Here is a 21675-nt window from a genome sequence, read left to right as displayed (position 1 = left end):
TTTGGTCAGTGATGAAATTTGTGCATAGTGTTGATCTTGCTGGGCAGTGTATTGTGAGGATCACATTGAATGTGTCGGTCACATTTATCAAAGTATCTCTCTCTTTCATTGCTGTCTTTTGAAAAAAGGTTGCAATCGCCACAAAGCACTGGTATTATATTTAACATATTGGTGCAGTAGTTTGCGCCTGGAGACTGACAGATTTCCATGTGAAAAATGTTAATAATTACGGAATTACATTCCGACAATTTAATAATAGGAAGGTCAGAATCTTAATTCGATAGCCTCAGTATTGACAATGCAGAAATTGATCTGCTCTTTCACAATGATAGTAGTATCACCATGGTTGGAGAACTCTCTCCTAAAATTACTCTATAATGTTTATTCTGCTACTGAGATTAATTTAACTTTGTTATTTTGTAGCCATTATTAAGTTATGTAAATTATGTCTACATTCACTAAAAGTAATAGACAAGTTTTGCAATTTGAGCAGCAAAATAACCGATGATGACCAAGGCAGAGAGGACATAAAATGTAGTGAGACAGTAGCAAGAGAAGTATTTCTGCAAAAGAGAAATTTGTTAACATCAAATATAAATTTAAATGTTAGGAAAATTTTTCTAAAGATCAAAGTGTCTTGAGAAACAAGCAATTCACACAAGAAGAAAATAAAAGCTTTTGGAATTAGATGCCACAGGAGAGTGCTGAAGATTAGATTGAGACATCAAATAATTAGTGAAGATGTCTCCAGAACGAATTTCCATTCTGGAGCACAGTTGTGCTAATCAAGAAATAGTTAATCGAATTTTGTAAAAAAAAGAAATTTGTTGCACAGCTTGGCTAAAAGCGTAAAAGATTCGCCAATTTGGCCATGGAGATAAATGTGTAGGGTAAAATTTGTGGAGGGAGACGAAGGCTTGACTACAGTAAGCAGATTCAAATGAATGCAGGCCTCAGCAGTTATGCAGAAATAAAGAGGTTAGCAGGAGATAGACTCTTATGTAGAGCTGCATCAACCCAGTCTTTGGACGTAAGACAACATCCCATGAGTATGCTTTTTGAACTATTTATGTCTGTACCAAGAAGTTATTGTGAATTGCAGAGGGAACTATTCCGAGTGCTTTGAGTGTAACAGCAATGATATGGATTCAGTTGTTGGTTTGATACACAGTTATAATTGGTCAGAAAGTTTGCAGCACCCACTCTACTCGGAAGTGAAAGCTTATGTCTAGAAATCTCACAAGATTACAGAATCGGGGAAGCACTACTGATATCAGTATCATCTGACAAATATCATGGTAAAATAAAAAAATAAAATTGTGGCACATAGGCAATTTTCTCTGCTTTTCCTTCCTATCCCTACCTGCTCATCTGAATGGACAATCAGTTACAAACATGTTGTAATGGCTTATTTTACAGATATAGGCTAGAGTATAATGATTTTAGTAATGCCTACTGATCCTGTATTCATGTGACATGTATTTTTGTTTTTACAAAAATTATTTGTATATATTACTAAATGTTAAGTTTATGAATATAATAGAAAGAAACATTCCACATGGGGAAAATATATATAAAAAACAAATATGCTGTGACTTACCAAACGAGAAAGTGCTGGTAGATAGACACAATAAAAAACACATAAACACACATACAAATTTCAAGCTTTCGCAACCCAAGGTTGCTTCATCAGGAAAGAGGCAAGGAGAGGGAAAGACAAAAGGATGTGGGTTTCAAGGGAGAGGGTAAGGAGTCATTCCAATCCCGGGAGCGAAAGACCTACCTTAGTCTTTCCCCGCATGGAATGTTTCTTTCTATTATACAAATAACCAGAGCCACTTCCTCATCCCCTCAAACCCAGAACCTTCCACAGAAGAACCCCAAAAGTGTCCCACTTGTGACAGGATACTTTCTGGGGCTGGATCAGACTCTGAATGTGGCTCTCCAGCAGGGATACGACTTCTTCAAATCCTGCCCTGAAATGATATCCATCCTTCATGAAATCCTCCCCACTCCACCAAGAGTGTCTTTCCACCATCCACCTAACCTTCATCCCTATGAAATCCCCAAACCACCTTCCCTACCCTCCAGCTCCCACCCTTGTAACCTCCCCCCCCCCTTTCCAGTGTAAAACCTGTCCCATGCACCCTCCCACCACCACCTTCTCCAGTCCTGTAACCTGGAAGGTGTACACGATCAAAGGCAGAGCCACGTGTGAAAGCACCCACGTGATTTACCAACTGACCTGCCTACACTGTGAAGCCTTCTATGTGGGAATGACAAGCAACAAACTGTCCATTCGCATGAATGGACACAGGCAGACAGTGTTTGTTGGTAATGAGGATCACCCTGTGGCTAAACATGCCTTGGTGCACGGCCAGCACATCTTGGCACAATGTTAAACCGTCCAGGTTATCTGGATACTTCCCACTGACTTGCAGTTGACTGGGAAAAAAAAAAAAAAAAAAAAAACAGAGGAGAAATATCAAGCCAAGTATTATGCATCTTATAAGCTTACTGCAAAAATATTAGATATCCTCTTAAAAGAGCGAACTGTTCACTGTGTAACACTGTAGGTGGTGCAGAACTTTTACCAAGCAATCGGTTACCCTCCACTGCTGACATAAGTCAAGGCAGTGACATGGTATGTAGATGTCAATCAGTCTAATGGAGTCAACACTGAAAAAGGGACCAATATGAATATGTGACAGAATGGCAGAAAGAAAGTATGGAGTTTATACAACCAATGACCATACTATGAACAAAGTTGCCCAGTTTGTTTGTGTATCAACATGGATTGTCCAAATGTGTCTACAAGGAATGGTGTACCACTCACAACCATGTAACATGGCATAAGAACAGTGACCATAAAGACATCCTAGCTGGTAGGAACTGGAGACAAATGTCACATGTTGTCAATGACAATCAGCATGAAACCTAATGGGAATTGCTGCCTTCAGTGAATGCTAGTCCATTTTGAATACTTTGTGAGCAATCAAAGTGGAGCAACTGCACTCAGTGGACATTTGGAGACAGGTAACATGCAAAGGCCATTGCTCTCAATGGCACATGTAACTGAATACTTTCAATGGGCCAAAAAACACACAAACTGGGCAGAAGCTGTCTGGACATATGTAGTAGCTTTGCCTTTCAAACTAAAAATATGGAAGATTTTGGAAATGATGAGCAAGAAAGTCCCGTCATGGCATTAGTGTTATGTTTTTCCTTAAGATGGCAATTATATACAACTGTGCACAAAAGTATATGCAAATAATGAGGGTTTCCTAAAATGTTTACATTTTGAAATTCCTTAGGTTGAAAGTTAATGGGAATTCATGTCTGTAGATAGTACTTAAAATACACTCCTGGAAATTGAAATAAGAACACCGTGAATTCATTGTCCCAGGAAGGGGAAACTTTATTGACACATTCCTGGGGTCAGATACATCACATGATCACACTGACAGAACCACAGGCACATAGACACAGGCAACAGAGCATGCACAATGTCGGCACTAGTACAGAGTATATCCACCTTTCACAGCAATGTAGGCTGCTATTCTCCCATGGAGACGATCGTAGAGATGCTGGATGTAGTCCTGTGGAACGGCTTGCCATGCCATTTCCACCTGGCGCCTCAGTTGGACCAGCGTTCGTGCTGGACGTGCAGACCGCGTGAGACGACGCTTCATCCAGTCCCAAACATGCTCAATGGGGAACAGATCCGGAGATCTTGCTGGCCAGGGTAGTTGACTTACACCTTCTAGAGCACGTTGGGTGGCACGGGATACATGCGGACATGCATTGTCCTGTTGGAACAGCAAGTTCCCTTGCCGGTCTAGGAATGGTAGAACGATGGGTTCGATGACGGTTTGGATGTACCGTGCACTATTCAGTGTCCCCTCGACGATCACCAGTGGTGTACGGCCAGTGTAGGAGATCGCTCCCCACACCATGATGCCGGGTGTTGGCCCTGTGTGCCTCGGTCGTATGCAGTCCTGATTGTGGCGCTCACCTGCACGGCGCCAAACACGCATACGACCATCATTGGCACCAAGGCAGAAGCGACTCTCATCGCTGAAGACGACACGTCTCCATTCGTCCCTCCATTCACGCCTGTCGCGACACCACTGGAGGCGGGCTGCACGATGTTGGGGCGTGAGCGGAAGACGGCCTGACGGTGTGCGGGACCGTAGCCCAGCTTCATGGAGACGGTTGCGAATGGTCCTCGCCGATACCCCAGGAGCAACAGTGTCCCTAATTTGCTGGGAAGTGGCGGTGCGGTCCCCTACGGCACTGCGTGGGATCCTACGGTCTTGGCGTGCATCCGTGCGTCGCTGCGGTCCGGTCCCAGGTCGACGGGCACGTGCACCTTCCGCCGACCACTGGCGACAACATCGATGTACTGTGGAGACCTCACGCCCCACGTGTTGAGCAATTCGGCGGTACGTCCACCCGGCCTCCCGCATGCCCACTATACGCCCTCGCTTGAAGTCCGTCAACTGCACATACGGTTCATGTCCACGCTGTCGCGGCATGCTACCAGTGTTAAAGACTGCGATGGAGCTCCGTATGCCACGGCAAACTGGCTGACACTGACGGCGGCGGTGCACAAATGCTGCGCAGCTAGCGCCATTCGACGGCCAACACCGTGGTTCCTGCTGTGTCCGCTGTGCCGTGCGTGTGATCATTGCTTGTACAGCCCTCTCGCAGTGTCCGGAGCAAGTATGGTGGGTCTGACACACCGGTGTCAATGTGTTCTCTTTTCCATTTCCAGGAGTGTATTTAATTGCAACAACTTTCGTAGGATCATAGCTATGGATTTTATCATACATATGGAAATATTAGCATAAATAAATAAGTAAAACTATATGAAACATGAGGGAAAACATTAACATGGGTAAAATATGGAAGACCCTGTAAAATATGGGAGATGTGGCAACCCTAGTATGTAGTGTGGTCTGACAAATCACCATCTAATCTTGTTTTTTGACAGTGCGAGTTGCTGAGTGTACTAGACTGCCCAATGAGGTATTTAATATGGAAATGATAAGATTCCTAGTCCCCACATACAGGAGATGTTGAGAGTCACAGACAGGCAAAATAAAAGATAATGCTAGAAATATATAACTTTTCGGGCAAAGTCATTGTTCACTTTCACTCAAGCCCAATTCACACATGCCTGCCCTCTGTCATTGGACAATATGGCCCAACTGCAACTGCCTCTAATGTGAACAGCAGTCTAGTTGGAGTGAGCAATAAGGGTAAGAAAGAGGCCTGTCTGAGGATGGGAAGGGATAGAAGGGTAGGGGTAGGGGAAGACGCTAGTGCTGCCTGTGGGAACCTGCAGGGATGTGGTGGGGACAGGATAGAGCTGCCAGGTGCATATAGAAGGTGCATGTAATATTGTAACAGGAGCAGGGAAGGCGATAGGTAAGTGAAAGACAGGGACTAGTAAAGGTAGAGGACTAGGGTATTACGGGAATGAATCATACGTTGTAGAGGAGCTACCACGTGCGCAGTTCAGAAAAACTGTTTTTCTTGGGAAGAATCCAGATGGCACAGTCTGTGAAGCAGTCAGTAAAGTGAAGCATATCGTTTTACAGGTCATGTTCTGCAACTGGGTAGTATAACTGTCTCTTGACCACTGTTCAACAGTGACCATTCATATGGACATTGCTAAGTTGGTGGATCACGTGGCTGGTTTCACAGTTGGCCCTGGGTTTGATGTGGCAGGAGATGACTGTGACAGGACTGGGGTAGATGGAGTGGGAGGACATATGGGAAAGGTCTTGCATCTAGGTTTGTTGCAGGGGAGAGTGCCATGAGGCAAGGGGTTGGGAACAGGAGTGGATTAGGGTCAGATAAGGATATTGCATAGTTTGAGTTGGTAGTGCAATACTGTGTTGGGAGGGGAGGTGTGGGGAGATGGTGGGGAAGCTACTTCACATTTCAGGGCATGATGAGTGGTGTGTGTGAGTTTCTTGTTTATCAAGGTGTGTGCTTTTCTAAATCTGATGAACGACTTTGTACAATAACTTAGCCTACTTTTAGATATATCTGTCTGCCAATAAATGTTTCATCTGTATGATGAGTAGCAATCTATCCCAACTCATATTCTTAGCATTTTTCACATGTGAAAGTAATATCCAGATGTGAGAGAAGCAATAAGTGACAAGAGGAAAACAAAAAAAAAAGTCCTATAGTCAAGTCAGCATAAGACGATCACTGACAGCTTTACAGTGTTGTTGCCAGCTTTCAGCTGCGAAGTGCAAATGGCTGCAGATGAAAACAATGGCCATCTATGGAACTGTGACATGGCTGATGCATTGCCAAAGAGGTGTTTACAGAATCTCATTACATGAGTATTTGAAGTGGGTGCGCACTGCTGCCCAGACCACTGCAACTGTCAGGGATCAGCTTAAGCTGACTCGACTACAGTGGCAGCATTCTCATTCTCTCTCTCTCTCTCCCCCCCCCCCCCCCCCCTCCTCTCGCACCACAGACTTTAACTCAAGGAATAGAACTGTTTAGCTCATCTGAATGTTGAATCCAGGACCCTTACATGTGTGCCAGTGCACAGTTACTCATGGAGCCACACAGTTAAGCAGAACTGGAAAAGAACTGATTGTCCCAACCTTGAATTTGTCCCAACTTCATCTAAGTTATTAAAACTTACTTCCAATCCATCTTTGCAACTACAGGAAAGTGTGTACGTATTTCACCACATGTGTTTCAATTTATTCATTTAAAACATTGTCAAAATTATCTGAAAATAATGATAATTTATGTGCTTCAAGTAAAGAACAATAATGCTTGTGTGTTTATGGCATTTATCCCATGCCTTTCCAATTTTTTTCTAAATTTCCAGATTATCCAATTCAGTCCGGGTAATCAAGGGACCACTGTAGTTGTTAAGGTAGATCTGTAATACCTGTCAAAAATTGTGAAGCAGCTGTGGTATGACTGCAGAAATAAAGAATATTCTGTTAAGTAGCAGAGTCTCTTAATTGCTCCTGCCTCATGAATTTGGAAAAAAGCAACAAATTTTATTATTAAATTAAACTTACCAGTTCTCCAGTTTATATATGAGGTGGTTTGCTGCTTCCTGACATTGGCACTGAAGTCACCAATACATTTTTGAAATAACTATATATTTGCTGTGTCTTTCTTTCCTAAGAAATGAAATTTGAGATTTAGTAAAGCAAGCTACAGAACAGAATAGAAGTTTATTGTCTCATAACACACAATTTCTAGCCATTGACTTAATGTTCGGGAGACTTGTCAAAACACAAAAACTGATTTACCATTTTCCTTATAATGTCAGTAATATAATATACGGTACTTAATAATTACTTAATTAAGCAGTTAATAATTTTTCTTCAGAAGTAACAAAATTTTAAAAATTAACAGTCCTAAATACTTGCTCTCTCCTACTCAAATTGTCTGGTTGTCGTTTATGAATTCTTTTACTGGATAGTAACATTTATTTTATTGCATCTCAGTGTTTCATTGTTCTGCATATTTGTTTGTTGTTATCAAAAGCAGTATATTTCTATAGCTGATAGTGTTCATTTAAGGGGTTGCCTGTACAGTGAGTGGTCTGTGATATTTGGACGAAAAAGAAATTCCCCCTCCCGAGAATGCAGCTCAATTTCACAGACAAAAATTGAAGACTGCATTGCTAGGTCATATCTCACAATTTATTAATGACTTGAATCTAATAACTTAATTTCTTTATTTCAGGGCAATTTAGTTGCTGTGATGATTTCTATATTTCGTCAGATGAAAGCTCACCACTTCGAAGTTTACATTTCACATTTCCAAACCAAGACGGACCTTATGGATTTCTTAATGGAAATCTTGCTTGTATTTAAAGATTTAGTGTCAAGACCTGTGTATCCAAAAGACTGGAGTGAAATGATAATGTTACAAAACAGGTAAAATATATTAAGGATTGCACTAGAAAAGCATATAACAAAGAAAAAGAAAGAAGAGAAAGTAATCATTCCACAGCCATGGGTGAATGATGGGTGCATCAACACGTAAATGGGGGTGCGCGCACGACCATGGTGAGAACAGATATCTGAAGGACCACACTCCTTGTAAAACTTCACCAGATTTGAATGAGTTTTCATTAGCAGAAACAGTGCACAAAAATATAAATTTAGGGTGATAGGGTTCTAGTTAATCTATTTGATTGAAAGAGACAGATCATCATTACTTGAAAATGTCTTGCAAATAAAACTATTCTATAGATTAATCTGACATGACTGACATTATTGCACAATCTATACCAGAGTAACAAACATGTAGTTTTATTGATATTAGTGCTACCTTTGTGCCAGATTAATAACTTTTCACCATAACCTCATAAAAGTTAGATCAGTGAGACTCTGATTTTCTATTCCTTAATTAATGTGTGCTTCAGTTATTTTCCAATCCAGTTTGCAATTGATGCACTGTAACTAATTCAGTGCATTATGGATAATTCAGTTCATTATGGAAAGCTTCCATATTTTGATTATGTTGTTAACAGTTGCATTGTGGTAAGGTATGATGAATAACATGTATAAAAGAAAATTTAAAAAGCTCATACTTTGATCTACATAGTTTTAATATTCATTGTTGGTCTCATAGTTTGGATGATGTTGATAAAGCTGTTGATTTATTTCAAGCCAGAGAAATGTCCCACATTCTGAATTATGTGTCAGTATTAACATTATTGGTAGTGAAATTATGACTGTTTAAAATTGTGTTACCATAATTTACTTCCAAATATTTTGTTTCAGTGTTATTCTGAAGTCTCTTCGCTTCTTTTCTCACACAATTCGAGATTATTTTTCTCAACCATTTGAACATCAGGCTTGGAATAACTTTTTCCATTGTGCTATTACTTTCTTGACCCAGCCAGCCTTGCAACTAGACAGCTTCTCACAGAATAAGCGATCACGTATTGTAGCCCGGTATAAAGATATGAGGCGAGAGACAGGATTTGAAATACGCAGCATGTGGTTTAATTTAGGTAAGTAAGATTCATAATTGATTTATGATTGATGCACTGTAACTAATTCAGTGCATTATGTTGAGGTATCATGAATAACACCTATAAAAGAAAATTTAAAAGGCTCACAACTGATTTAAAGCAAAAGTACCTCTTCAAATGATAGTTAACATCCTTTATTATGGTGTATTGACATTATATGTAAGTAGCAAGTAAGCACTAATGAGGATAAGCAGCCATTTATCTGCAGCAGTATTTGATGAGTTTTCAAGTTGCATCTCTTCATCCTAGGGTCGTTTTGGGAACATTTTTCCACACAAGCGAGTTATCAATTCCCCCCCACCCACCCCACTCCGCATCCTTTTTCTCTTCTAAACTTTCACCCATATCATTTTTCTTTACTAACTCTGTACAAATCTTTCACTGGGGCATCCTTTAAAGCCCCTCTAACTAGTTGTGATTTGTAGTGTATAGAAATCTTACAGTTGTGGCACTTCAGACACCTCTCTCAGCCTGGCGCCTTAAGTGCCGGCTTGTGTCACTTGGGGTCTTAAACCGGCCCTGCGTTTTCCCAATTTACAATGTGATTTACATATATTGGCTGTTGGAGACTAGTTGCCTTTTCTCTTTTTTTTCCTCCCTACAATTTTAGTTATAAAATTAACTAAAGTTTCAGCCTGTGAACTTTACGTTATTGATCTTACAAAGAAGTCAAAAAGACCAATACATAAACCATAACTGCTTATAACCATCAGAGGTACAAGCATTGTCTATACTACCTGACTGAAACGTATTCGGCAGAAAATGGTTAACATATGTTTTAGGCAAGATATTGTGGTTATGTTAACCAGAAGGGATGATAAATAGCTTATCATGATAGCATACTTCAGTTTTTTTGTTTTTTGCATGTAAAATTTCTGAAGCAACCATTATGGGATGACAGTCATGTCAAAAAAGACAACTTTAGTGAAGACAACACAATTTAGGGCTGTTTAATTCTGTGAAGTTGTAGATTTTTGATATTATTACTACCTAAAAGCACAGAATTTACACATGCAGGTAGCTCAAAGTCAGTTAATTCACTTCTTAGGATAATAGTTGTTTGCTATTTAAGTATAAACAGTTGGTATCTTGTTGTACAATGGCATTGTTTTCATATTATAGCTAGTTTGTTAGAGCAAAAAACTACATGTCATAATAGTTAGCAAACTGCTCAGTGTAGACATGATCGGCAATTTGATGCAAACATTCTTCAGTAATTTCAGTAAGACACTATACTTAGCTTGTAAACTATTGCTTATTGCACAAAAGTTGAGAGCCTTAGTATTTACAGTATGCACACAGTATGTTACCCTCAGAGTTTCTATTTCATACAAAAAATTCTCATTGGCTGATGTAATAGTATCAGGAAAAATCTTGTTTTTGCATAATTGATTCTATTAACTGAGAACTTTTGTTTCACCAGAGAGGAATGTTGTAACATTTGTATGAACACAAACTGTTGATGGATTTTTACTTCTCGTTTGTCAGAAATGATTTTATGTAAAATAAGATTTGATTGGCATTTATTTATTTCTTCATTTGATGGACAAATAAAGCATTTGTGTATTCATGTAGACATGGAAGTAACTGATATATATTCTCACACAGAAATGACACAATTCTGCTAGGTATTTACTTTTCATGAATATTATTTCCTTTTGATTTTAGGACAGTACAAGAGACAATTTGTTCCTGGACTTGTTGGACCATTTCTGGAAATGACACTTATTCCTGAAACAGAGCTCCGCAAAGCAACCATTCCCATTTTCTTTGACATGATGCAATGTGAATTCTACTCATCTCGTCATACTAGTGATAGTTTTGGTGATACTAAACGTGATTCAAGCCACATAAAGGCTAATTTTTGTGAGGTAAGATAGAACGTGTTACCAAGATATTATATCAAATACAGCTTTCAAATATTCTTGTATTATCTACATGAATGCATTTTCATAATTGTACTTAGGTCTACTTGTCCTATGATTACACTAAATGGAACTTAATTTTACATTTAGAATTGAAAATGAAAGGATACATATTCCTACCTAATATCACCTGTCAAGATATTCTTCCATGCTGTAGTTAAACTTGGGGAACACTTATGATCTAAATTTGTGAAACTTCCTAACAAATTAAAATCATTTTACACCAGAACTTCAATCTGGAAATTTGTGCACTGTGGGAAATGTTTATACTCAGTGAGCCATTTAAGTCTGTGCAAAGTCCAAGAGATGGCACCACCAGTGCGTATCGAGGTCATGTTTAGTTAGTAGCATCTTTGAAAAGAATGCACACCAAGTTTCATCCGTATTGGTCTATTTCTTTGTGTTTGGTATTCGTGTGTATCAAGGAAGTCGAATGATTGTCAAAAAATGGACGAAAAAGAATTTCATGTGGTGATTAAACATTATTTTATGAAAGGCAAAACACCTCAGGAGACTAAAGAGAAGCTTAATAAACATTATGGTGACTCTGCACCTTCGATTAGAACAGTTTATAAGTGGTTTCAAAATTTTTGGAGTGGCCATATGGGCACAAGTGATGCTGAACCTTCTGGACGCCCTGTGGAGGTTACGACTCCAGAAATCATTGATAAAATACATGATATGGTGATGGATGACAGAAGAGTTAAGGTGTGTGAGATTGCTAGTGCTGTGGGCATCTCGAATAAATGGGTACATAATATTTTGCATAAACATTTTGACATGAGAAAGCTATCTGCAAGATGGGTTCCGCGACTGCTTACACTTGACCAAAAACGGAATCGTGTGAAGTTCAAAAATGGCTCTGAGCACTATGGGACTTAACATCTATGGTCATCAGTCCCCTAGAACTTAGAACTACTTAAACCTAACTAACCTAAGGACAGCATACAACACCCAGCGATCACGAGGCAGAGAAAATCCCTGACCCTGCCAGGAATCGAACCCGGGAACCCGGGCGTGGGAAGCGAGAACGCTACCGCACGACCACGAGATGCGGGCAATCGTGTGAAGTGTTGGAGGATTGTTTGCAGCTGTTCAGGTAGAATCTGCAGGACTTTAAGCATCATTTCGTTACTGTGGATGAAACCTGGATACATTACTACACTCCTGAGACCAAACAACAATCTAAACAATGGGTTACCAAGGCAGAATCCGCACCAAAACGGGCGAAGACCATTCCTTCGGCCAGAAAGGCTATGGCGACTGTCTTTTGAGATTCGCAAGGGATAATCCCCGTCAACTATATGGAACAGGGTGAAACTATTACAGGTTGGACCATTTGAAAACCAAACTGCAAGAAAAACGCCGGCGATTGGACCCCAAAAAAGTCCTTTTCCATCGTGACAATGCACCAACAAACACCTCAGCAGTTGTGGTCGCAAAATTAATGGAAATAGGATTCCAACTCGTTTCACATCCCCACTATTCTCCAGACTTGGCTCCCTCGGACTACTATTTGTTTCCAAATTTGAAGAAATGGCTGGCGGGACAAAGATTTTATTCAAACGAGGAGGTGATTGCAGCAACTAATAGCTATTTTGCAGACTTGGACAATTTATATTATTTGTAAAGGATAAACAAATTAGAACAGCGTTAGACGAAGCGTATAACTCTAAAAGGAGACTATGTTGAAAAATAAAAAAGGTTTACCCCAAACACGTACGTAGTTTTTATTTTTGCATGGACTTTTCAAACACCCGTCGTATCTGAACATGTGACAAATTGTAATTAAGGCTTAACTTCTGAGGTGTAGAGCAGCTTTACATCATACTTGATTAATTCAGTATTTACAGGAGGGAAAAAAAAAAAAAAAACGAAAAAGAAAGAGAGAGAGAGAGGAGTGGGGAGTGGGGTTCAGCAGGTTATTAAATTCACAATTGTACATACTCTACTTTGAATTGGAATTCAAGTGTCTATACATCTTTAAATGCAAAAAGCTAAACAAGTATGAAAATACTTAAATTTTTATGTACAAACTGATATAGTATCATGAAAAATCTTAAGTTGGTGCTCGTTCCATTGAATGAGTGTAAAGAACCATAACAGTGCACTGAGATAAATCAATTTACAAATAGTAATCATTTAAGAGTACTACTTAATGTATGTATGACCTGGTAATGACAATTAAATCAATTCAGTAAAGCCTTTTCATAGTTCACAAATGATATGAACTTCCCTACCTTCTACTACATTCTTCATTACAGTTAACAAAAATGAAAGGTCTTGGGTGCAGTAATATATAAAATAAAGGGAAGTCAACCACCCACCTGTAGCTGACTGAAGTGTGGCACATAGAAACACACAACAGTAAACAGTATTTATACTAACTCTCAAGCTCTTGCTCTTTCTCTAGTAGAAGTACACACACAACCATGCAGACACCCAGCTGCACACGCCCAAGGCCTTGATGAGACAAGGAGGAGAAAGTGGGATAGAGTGAGGTGGCTGCACCCCAGGACGAAAGGAGTTGATAGGGTAGAGCATGTAAGAGAGAGAGAGGGGAGGAAATGAAAGGAGAGGAGAGGAAAGTGATATCAGGATGGAGAGAGGAATGGAGCACAAAAAAAGAAGGTTGGAAAAGAAGTGTGTGTGTGTGTGTGTGTGTGTGTGTGTGTGTGTGTGTGTTTGGATCAGGAAGACTGCAAGAATGCAGGATATATTGGAGAGATAATTTCCACATCTGTAGTTCAGAGAAACTAGCATTGGAAGGGAGTATCCAAATGGTTTGCATATTGAAGTAGCTGTTGAAGTAATTCATGTTATGGTGAGCAACATGTTTGGCAACTGGATGGTCAAGTTTGCAGTTTGTCACAGTTTGGTGGTGTCCATTCATACAAGTAAGTAGTTGGTTACTTGTCATGCTCACATTAAATGGGGGTGGTTCTATAGGAGAGATCTTGCTCTTCGGATGACAATGAAATGACCCACGAGTTGCAGATTGCGATTAGGATTGAAATAGGGATAGGCAAGGATATTCTGTAGGGTGGGTGGCAGAACACTACTTTGGGGAATGTGGGTAGGTTTTGGGCTAGGATATCCTTCACTTCAGGGCGCAACAACAGGTAATTGAACCCATAGTGGACGATGTGGTTGAGCTTTTCAAAGCCAGAGTGTTACTGGTGATAAGAGGAGTGCTGGTTGGTGATTGTTTAACTAGTTTACTGGCATCAAAGGAGGAGATGGCATGGGAGATCTGTTTATTGATGAGCTGGGTAAGATACTGTCTGCCAATAGGGGATCTGGTAAGGTTTAAATGCTTTCCAGTGTGGGTTTAGCATCCATGGGTGACGAGGCTGTAAGGAAGAGTCTTTCTGGCATGGGTTTGGTGACAGCTGTCAAAACTGAGGTGCTGTTGGTGGTTGGTGTGCTTGATATGAGCAGATGTGTTTGTGGAGCCATCTGAGAGTTGGAGATTGACATCTGGGAAGGTGACTCAGTGAATTGAGAAGGACCAAGGGAAGCAGATTTGGGAATATGTGTTGAAGTCATGGAGGAAAGAATAAATGTTGTCCCTGCCATGAGCCCTGATCACGAAAATGTCATCAGTGATTCTGAACCCGACAAAGGATTTTAGGTGTTGACTCGATAGGAAGGATTCCTCCATGTGGCCCATGTTTAAGTTGGCATAGGGTGGTGCCATGTGAGTACCCATGACATTACAATGGATTTGTTTATAGATTTGTCCTTCAAAAGTGAAATAATTGTGGGTCAGGATGTGGTTACCAAGGAGGGTTTGGTATCCAGGAGGGCATTAAAAAAGGTATGTGTTGCATGGCTGCAATGCCGTGGGCATCAGGGTTTTTGGTTTGTAAGGGTGTCACATCCACAGTGACCAACAAGGAGTCTGGCAGTAACAGGACAGGAACTGAGGAAAGACAATGAATGAATTGAGCGACATCTTAAAAATAGGTTGGGAGATTGTAGACAGTAGTTTGGGGATGTTGGTCTACAAATGAAGAGGGTCGGGTTGTGGCAGCATTGTACACAACCACAATGGTACAACCAGTAGGGAGATCTGTGGTGTTGAGTTAGTGGAGCTTGGGGAACAGGTAAATACTAGTAGTGCGGTAAATTGTTGGTTTGAGGAAAGGGATGGATTTAGGTATCCAGTTTTGGGATGGATCTAAGGCCCTGGGGAGCTACTGAAGGTCATGTTGGGTGTTTCAGATTGGTTTGTGGTTGTAGGGTTTGTATGCAGGAGTTTTGGAAAGTTGGTAGAGACCCCCAGCCACAGAATCACTATGATTCAAGATCACTGTGGTGGAATATTTGTCTGTGGGAAGGGTGATAAGGTCTGAATTGTTTGTCAGGTTATAGACAGCAGTGTGTTCCATGGGAGTGACATTGGTCTTACTAGGAAGGTGATGCCATGTTAGAAGTAAGGAATACCTGAAAAGTTACCAGGGTTGATTAGATGAAAGGGGAGGGAGATTACAACTGGAAGAAGGTTGGAACTGTTCCAAACAATATTCTATGTGTGGTTTATGATGAGTGTTGGGAATTGGTTGTGTGGAGAACAAATGTTTCCTCTATAGAGAATGAGTAAAGGAAAGAACAAACTTTACAAGTCCATCATGGCCATAGCTTGAGGCCTTATAAAGTGTGAAACTTCTGCAGGGCTCAGAGTATTGGTAGAGAGATTGATGACTGTAGAGTCCCTCTAAATAGGTCAGGTGTGCACTACACGTCACAGGCTGCTACTCAGGTAGCCGACTGTGTGTGGGGAGCACGCCGGGGTTTTTTGGATTAGGTGACTCTCCACCAAATCCAGATAACGATAGCTGTAGGAAACCGAGAAGTACCAGTATAAGATCAAAAGAAATGCCTCCTACAAGTGAGATATTGAAATCCTAATGGTAAACTGCCAAAGCATTCACAACAAAGTGCCAGAGTTATAAGTTCTCATGAAAAGTAGTGAAGCTCACATAATACTGGTTACAGAAAGCTGGTTGGAACCTGAAATTGATAGTGAGATTTTTGGGGAAAATTTATGTGGATGTCGGAAGGATAGGCAAATGGGAAATGGAGGTGGTGTATTTGTCGCAGTAGACAAAAAAACTCAAGTCCACCAAGATAGAAATTGAAACTGCATGTGAGATCATTTGGGCAAGACTTAGTATCAAAGATGGACATAAGATAATAGTTGGATCATTCTGTTGCCCGCCAGACTCATCTCCTGATGTAACAGAAAACTTTAGAGACAGTCTCATTTCACTTGTACGAAAGCTCCCCAATCCTACTGTAATCATTGGGGGAGACTTTAATCATCCAACAATTACTTGAGAAAATTGCAATTTTGTTAGTGGCGGGTGAGATAAGAAATTCTGTCAAACTGTACTAAATGCCTTCTCTAAAAACTACTGAGGACAGATAGTTAGGAATCCCACTCATGTTGAAAATATATTGCATCTAATGGCAACAAACAGACCTGTCCTCCTTCAGGATGTCCACATCGAAACTGGTATCAATGACCATGAGACACAGCTGTGATAGCAATGATTATCAGAGTATAAAGTCCAACTGAAACAAGCAGAAAGATATGCATGTTCAGGAAACTAGATAAAAAATCAGTAATGCCATATCTCAATGAGGAACTCGAAACTTTCAGCAGAGGTCAGCAGCGTGTAAGAGGAACTCTGGCTCAAGTTTAAAAGACTAGTTGGCCATGCACTGGATAGATATATACCCAGTAGAACAGTTCATAATGGGAGGGTAACTCCATGGTATACAGTTATTGTAAAGAAACTTCTCAAGAAACAGAGATTACTGCATAACAGTTGTAAAACCAAGCATAGATAGAGAGATGCTGAATGAATCACGTTTGGCTGTCAAGAGAGCAATATGTGAAGCCTTCCATGACTACCATAGCAGAACATTGTCAAATGAAATTTCACAAAATCCAGAGAAATTCTGGTCATATATAAATGCTGCTGGTGGCACCAAAGATAGCGTCCGGTCCATATTGAATGAGACAGGAACTGAAATTGAGGGTAGCAAAGCAAAAGCTGAAATACTTAACTCCATTTTCAAATATTCCTTTACAAAGGAAGACCACTGGAAAGATGAATGAAATAAGTATTAGTGTCAGTGGTGTTGAGAAACAGCTGAAATCGTTAAAACTGAACAAATCTCCAGGTCCTGACAGCATCCCTGTCAGATTCTATACTGAATTTGCAGCTGGGTTAGCCCCTCTTCTAACTATAATCTATAATAGATCCCTCAAAAAAGAATTGTACCCAGTTCTTGGAAAGAGGCAAAGGTCACACCCATCTAGAAGAAGGGTAGTAGAAATGATCCCCAAAACTACTGTCCAATATCCTTACATTGATTTGTTGCAGAATCTTAGAAGATATTCTGACACAAGACATCGATCATGTGAAACACAATTCACACTTTTGACATGACATACTTGAAAGCCTTGGATCAAAGCAACAAGGTAGATGCAGTATTTCTTGACATTCGAAAAGCAATTGACTCAGTACCGAACCTTTGCTTATTGTCAAAAGTACAATCATATGGGATATCAAGTGAAATTTGCGACTGGATTGAGGGCTTTTTGGTAGGGAGGATACAGCATGTTATCTTGAATAGAGAGTTGTCATCAAATGTAAAAGTAACTTCATGTGTGCCCCAGGGAAGTGTGTTGGGACCCTTGCTGTTCATGTTGTATATTAATGACCATGCAGACAAAATTAATAATAAAATCAGGCTTTTGCAAATGAAACAGTTATCCTTAATGAAGTACTTCCTGAGAGAAGCTGCATAAATATTGTCAGATCTTGATAAGATTTTAACATGGTGAAGAGATTTGCGACTTCATAGTACAGGAGCAGCTACGACAGCTTCCTCAGATGGTGCTGAGAATGTTGCTCCAACTCTTAAAGGGCAAGCAAATATCATTCAGGAAGCTGTGCTCACGGAGTAGAAGTGTTGGTGGGAAGTAGTGTAGGTTCTCAAGTAGGGATGGAATGTAGGATTGTGTGCTTATGAGGGACCAGATCAGTGATGGGATTGGGAAAAGTGGAGGTTCTTGCAGTAGAATGGATGACAACCCATAATGTCCATTTTAATGGATCCCATTAGGTAGAATAGCATGTGCCAGTCAAGATTTCAAAAAGAAGATGTGTGACAAGGTTAGGTAGGGCAAAGGAGAATTTTCGGAATTGGCTGGGATTTGTGATTGGATGGTTGAGAGGCTAAAGCAGTAAAAAAAGAAAAGTTAAAGAACAGTGAAGATAAGAATGTGAAAATTAAAGGTTGAGGTATTGTAACAGAAATAAGTGATAGATACTATACAGAAAGTTATGTGGGAAGTTAGGAGGGGAGCCAGAAAGTGTTTTAAAGAAGCAGAAGGTAGTAGGCACACTCATAAACAGATATATATTCAATTGCACATTCTCATTCACAACACTAAATAAACACAAGAGTTCGTACAATGCAGTTGTAAATAAATACACACCATTGAGTAACAGTCAAGTTGAGCAGCATTAGTTGCTAATGGAGGATGTGAAAAAAACAGCACTAAAATTAAAAGCAGTTAAGGGGCCATGAGAGTGTATCCCACATGCTTGCAGTAATGAAATTATCAGATTACAATTTCTTTACATTACAGTACCATCAGATCTAAAATTAGCACACTATGTTGTTGATAACCACGCTTTTATTTGCTCACAAAGTTACAAATACTTCTCTGTAAATATATTCCATATTATTCAATTAATGCAGTATACTGCTTTTCAGCAAGACTATGCAAAGGATAGTTGCTACTCACCATATAGCGTATATGCTGAATCACAGATCGTCACAGCAAAAAGACTGTCACAAAATAAGCTTTTGGCCAACAAGGCCTTTGTCAAAAATAGACCCCACACACACACACACACACACACACACACACACACACACAACCACAGTCTCTGGCAGCTGAAGCCACAGTCACACACTACCTTTCTTGGCTTTAAAAATTCCTAACCCTGTCATCATCATCATCATCATCATCGTCGTCGTATCCTTTAGCATACTCCAACTCTACTCTCAATATAATGTAATCTTTGTCCATCTAACACAATAAATATATAATAATAATGATAATAATAATCTAAAATCCGTAACACATCATAATAATCCATGAAGAAATCTGAGCATTCCATCATAATACCCTTATTCCACAATTGCCTAAGAGCATCATGAAAATGTTGTTGTGGTCTTCAGTCCTGAGACTGGTTTGATGCAGCTCTCCATGCTACTCTATCCTGTGCAAGCTTCTTCATCTCCCAGTATCTACTGCAACCTACATCCTTCTGAATCTGCTTAGTGTATTCATCTCTTGGTCTCCCTCTACGATTTTTACCCTCCACACTGCCCTCCAATGCTAAATTTGTGATCCCTTGATGCCTCAGAACATGTCCTACCAACCGATCCATTCTTCTAGTCAGGTTGTGCCACAAACTTCTCTTCTCCCCAATCCTATTCAATACCTCCTCATTAGTTATGTGATCTACCCACCCTATCTTCAGCATTCTTCTGTAGCACCACATTTCGAAAGCTTCTATTCTCTTCTTGTCCACACTAGTTATCGTCCATGTTTCACTTCCATACATGGCTACACTCCATACAAATACTTTCAGAAACGACTTCCTGACACTTAAATCTATACTCGATGTTAACAAATTCCTCTTCTTGAGAAACGCTTTCCTTGCCATTGCCAGTCTACATTTTATATCCTCTCTACTTCGACCATCATCGGTTATTTTACTCCCTAAATAGCAAAACTCCTTTACTACTTTAAGTGTCTCATTTCCTAATCTAATTCCCTCAGCATCACCCGACTTAATTTGACTACATTCCATTATCCTCGTTTTGCTTTTGTTGATGTTCATCTTATATCCTCCTTTCAAGACACTGTCCATTCCGTTCAACTGCTCTTCCAAGTCCTTTGCTCTGTCTGACAGAATTACAATGTCATCGGCGAACCTCAAAGTTTTTACTTCTTCTCCATGAATTTTAATACCTACTCCAAATTTTTCTTTTGTTTCCTTTACTGCTTGCTCAATATACAGATTGAATAACATCAGGGAGAGGCTACAACCCTGTCTTACTCCTTTCCCAACCACTGCTTCCCTTTCATGCCCCTCGACTCTTATAACTGCCATCTGGTTTCTGTACAAACTGTAAATAGCCTTTCGCTCCCTGTATTTTACCCCTGTCACCTTCAGAATTTGAAAGAGAGTATTCCAGTCAACATTGTCAAAAGCTTTCTCTAAGTCTACAAATGCTAGAAACGTAGGTTTGCCTTTTCTTAATCTTTCTTCTAAGATAAGTCGTAAGGTCAGTATTGCCTCACGTGTTCCAACATTTCTACGGAATCCAAACTGATCTTCCCCGAGGTCGGCTTCTACCAGTTTTTCCATTCGTCTGTAAAGAATTCGCGTTAGTATTTTGCAGCTGTGACTTATTAAACTGATAGTTCGGTAATTTTCACATCTGTCAACACCTGCTTTCTTTGGGATTGGAATTATTATATTCTTCTTGAAGTCTGAGGGTATTTCGCCTGTCTCATACATCGTGCTCACCAGATGGTAGAGTTTTGTCATGACTGGCTCTCCCGAGGCCATCAGTAGTTCAAATGGAATGTTGTTTACTCCCGGGGCCTTGTTTCGACTCAGGTCTTTCAGTGCTCTGTCAAACTCTTCACGCACTATCTTATCTCCCATTTCGTCTTCATCTACATCCTCTTCCATTTCCATAATATTGTCCTCAAGTACATCGCCCTTGTATAAACCCTCTATATACTCCTTCCACCTTTCTGCCTTCCCTTCTTTGCTTAGAACTGGGTTTCCATCTGAGCTCTTGATATTCATACAAGTGGTTCTCTTTTCTCCAAAGGTCTCTTTAATTTTCCTGTAGGCAGTATCTATCTTACCCCTAGTGAGATAAGCCTCTACATCCTTACATTTGTCCTCTAGCCATCCCTGCTTAGCCATTTTGCACTTCCTGTCGATATCATTTTTGAGACGTCTGTATTCCTTTTTGCCTGCTTTATTTACTGCATTTTTGTATTTTCTCCTTTCATCAATTAAATTCAATATTTCTACTGTTACCCAAGGATTTCTATTAGCCCTCGTCTTTTTAACTACTTGATCCTCTGCTGCCTTCACTACTTCATCCCTCAGAGCTACCCATTCTTCTTCTACTGTATTTCTTTCCCCCATTCCTGTCAATTGTTCCCTTATGCTCTCCCTGAAACTCTGTACAACGTCTGGTTCTTTCAGTTTATCCAGGTCCCATCTCCTTAAATTGCCACCTTTTTGCAGTTTCTTCAGTTTCAATCTGCAGTTCATAACCAATAGATTGTGGTCAGAATCCACATCTGCCCCAGGAAATGTCTTACAATTTAAAACCTGGTTCCTAAATCTCTGTCTTACCATTATATAATCTATCTGATACCTACTAGTATCTCCAGGATTCTTCCAGGTATACAACCTTCTTTTATGATTCTTGAACCAAGTGTTGGCTATGATTAAGTTATGCTCTGTGCAAAATTCTACAAGGCGGCTTTCTCTTTCATTCCTTCCCCCCAATCCATATTCACCTACTATGTTTCCTTCTCTCCCTTTTCCTACTGACGAATTCCAGTCACCCATG

The 21675-nt window shown here is 40.1% G+C and overlaps 1 protein-coding gene across 1 annotated transcript in view; it reads left to right on the top strand.

The window, feature by feature from the left end:
• Positions 1 to 21675, top strand: part of LOC126176786 (dedicator of cytokinesis protein 1) — a 475112-nt gene that overhangs the window by 235164 nt on the left and 218273 nt on the right. The window contains exons 19-21 of the mRNA XM_049923958.1: positions 7747 to 7940; positions 8793 to 9025; positions 10715 to 10917. Of these exons, the coding sequence (XP_049779915.1) occupies positions 7747 to 7940; positions 8793 to 9025; positions 10715 to 10917 (630 nt within the window). The remainder of the gene's footprint in view (positions 1 to 7746; positions 7941 to 8792; positions 9026 to 10714; positions 10918 to 21675) is intronic.

The sequence above is a fragment of the Schistocerca cancellata genome, chromosome 3, assembly GCF_023864275.1.
Source record: "Schistocerca cancellata isolate TAMUIC-IGC-003103 chromosome 3, iqSchCanc2.1, whole genome shotgun sequence".
Lineage (NCBI taxonomy): Eukaryota > Metazoa > Arthropoda > Insecta > Orthoptera > Acrididae > Schistocerca > Schistocerca cancellata.
This window is presented reverse-complemented; position numbering and strand designations above follow the sequence as displayed.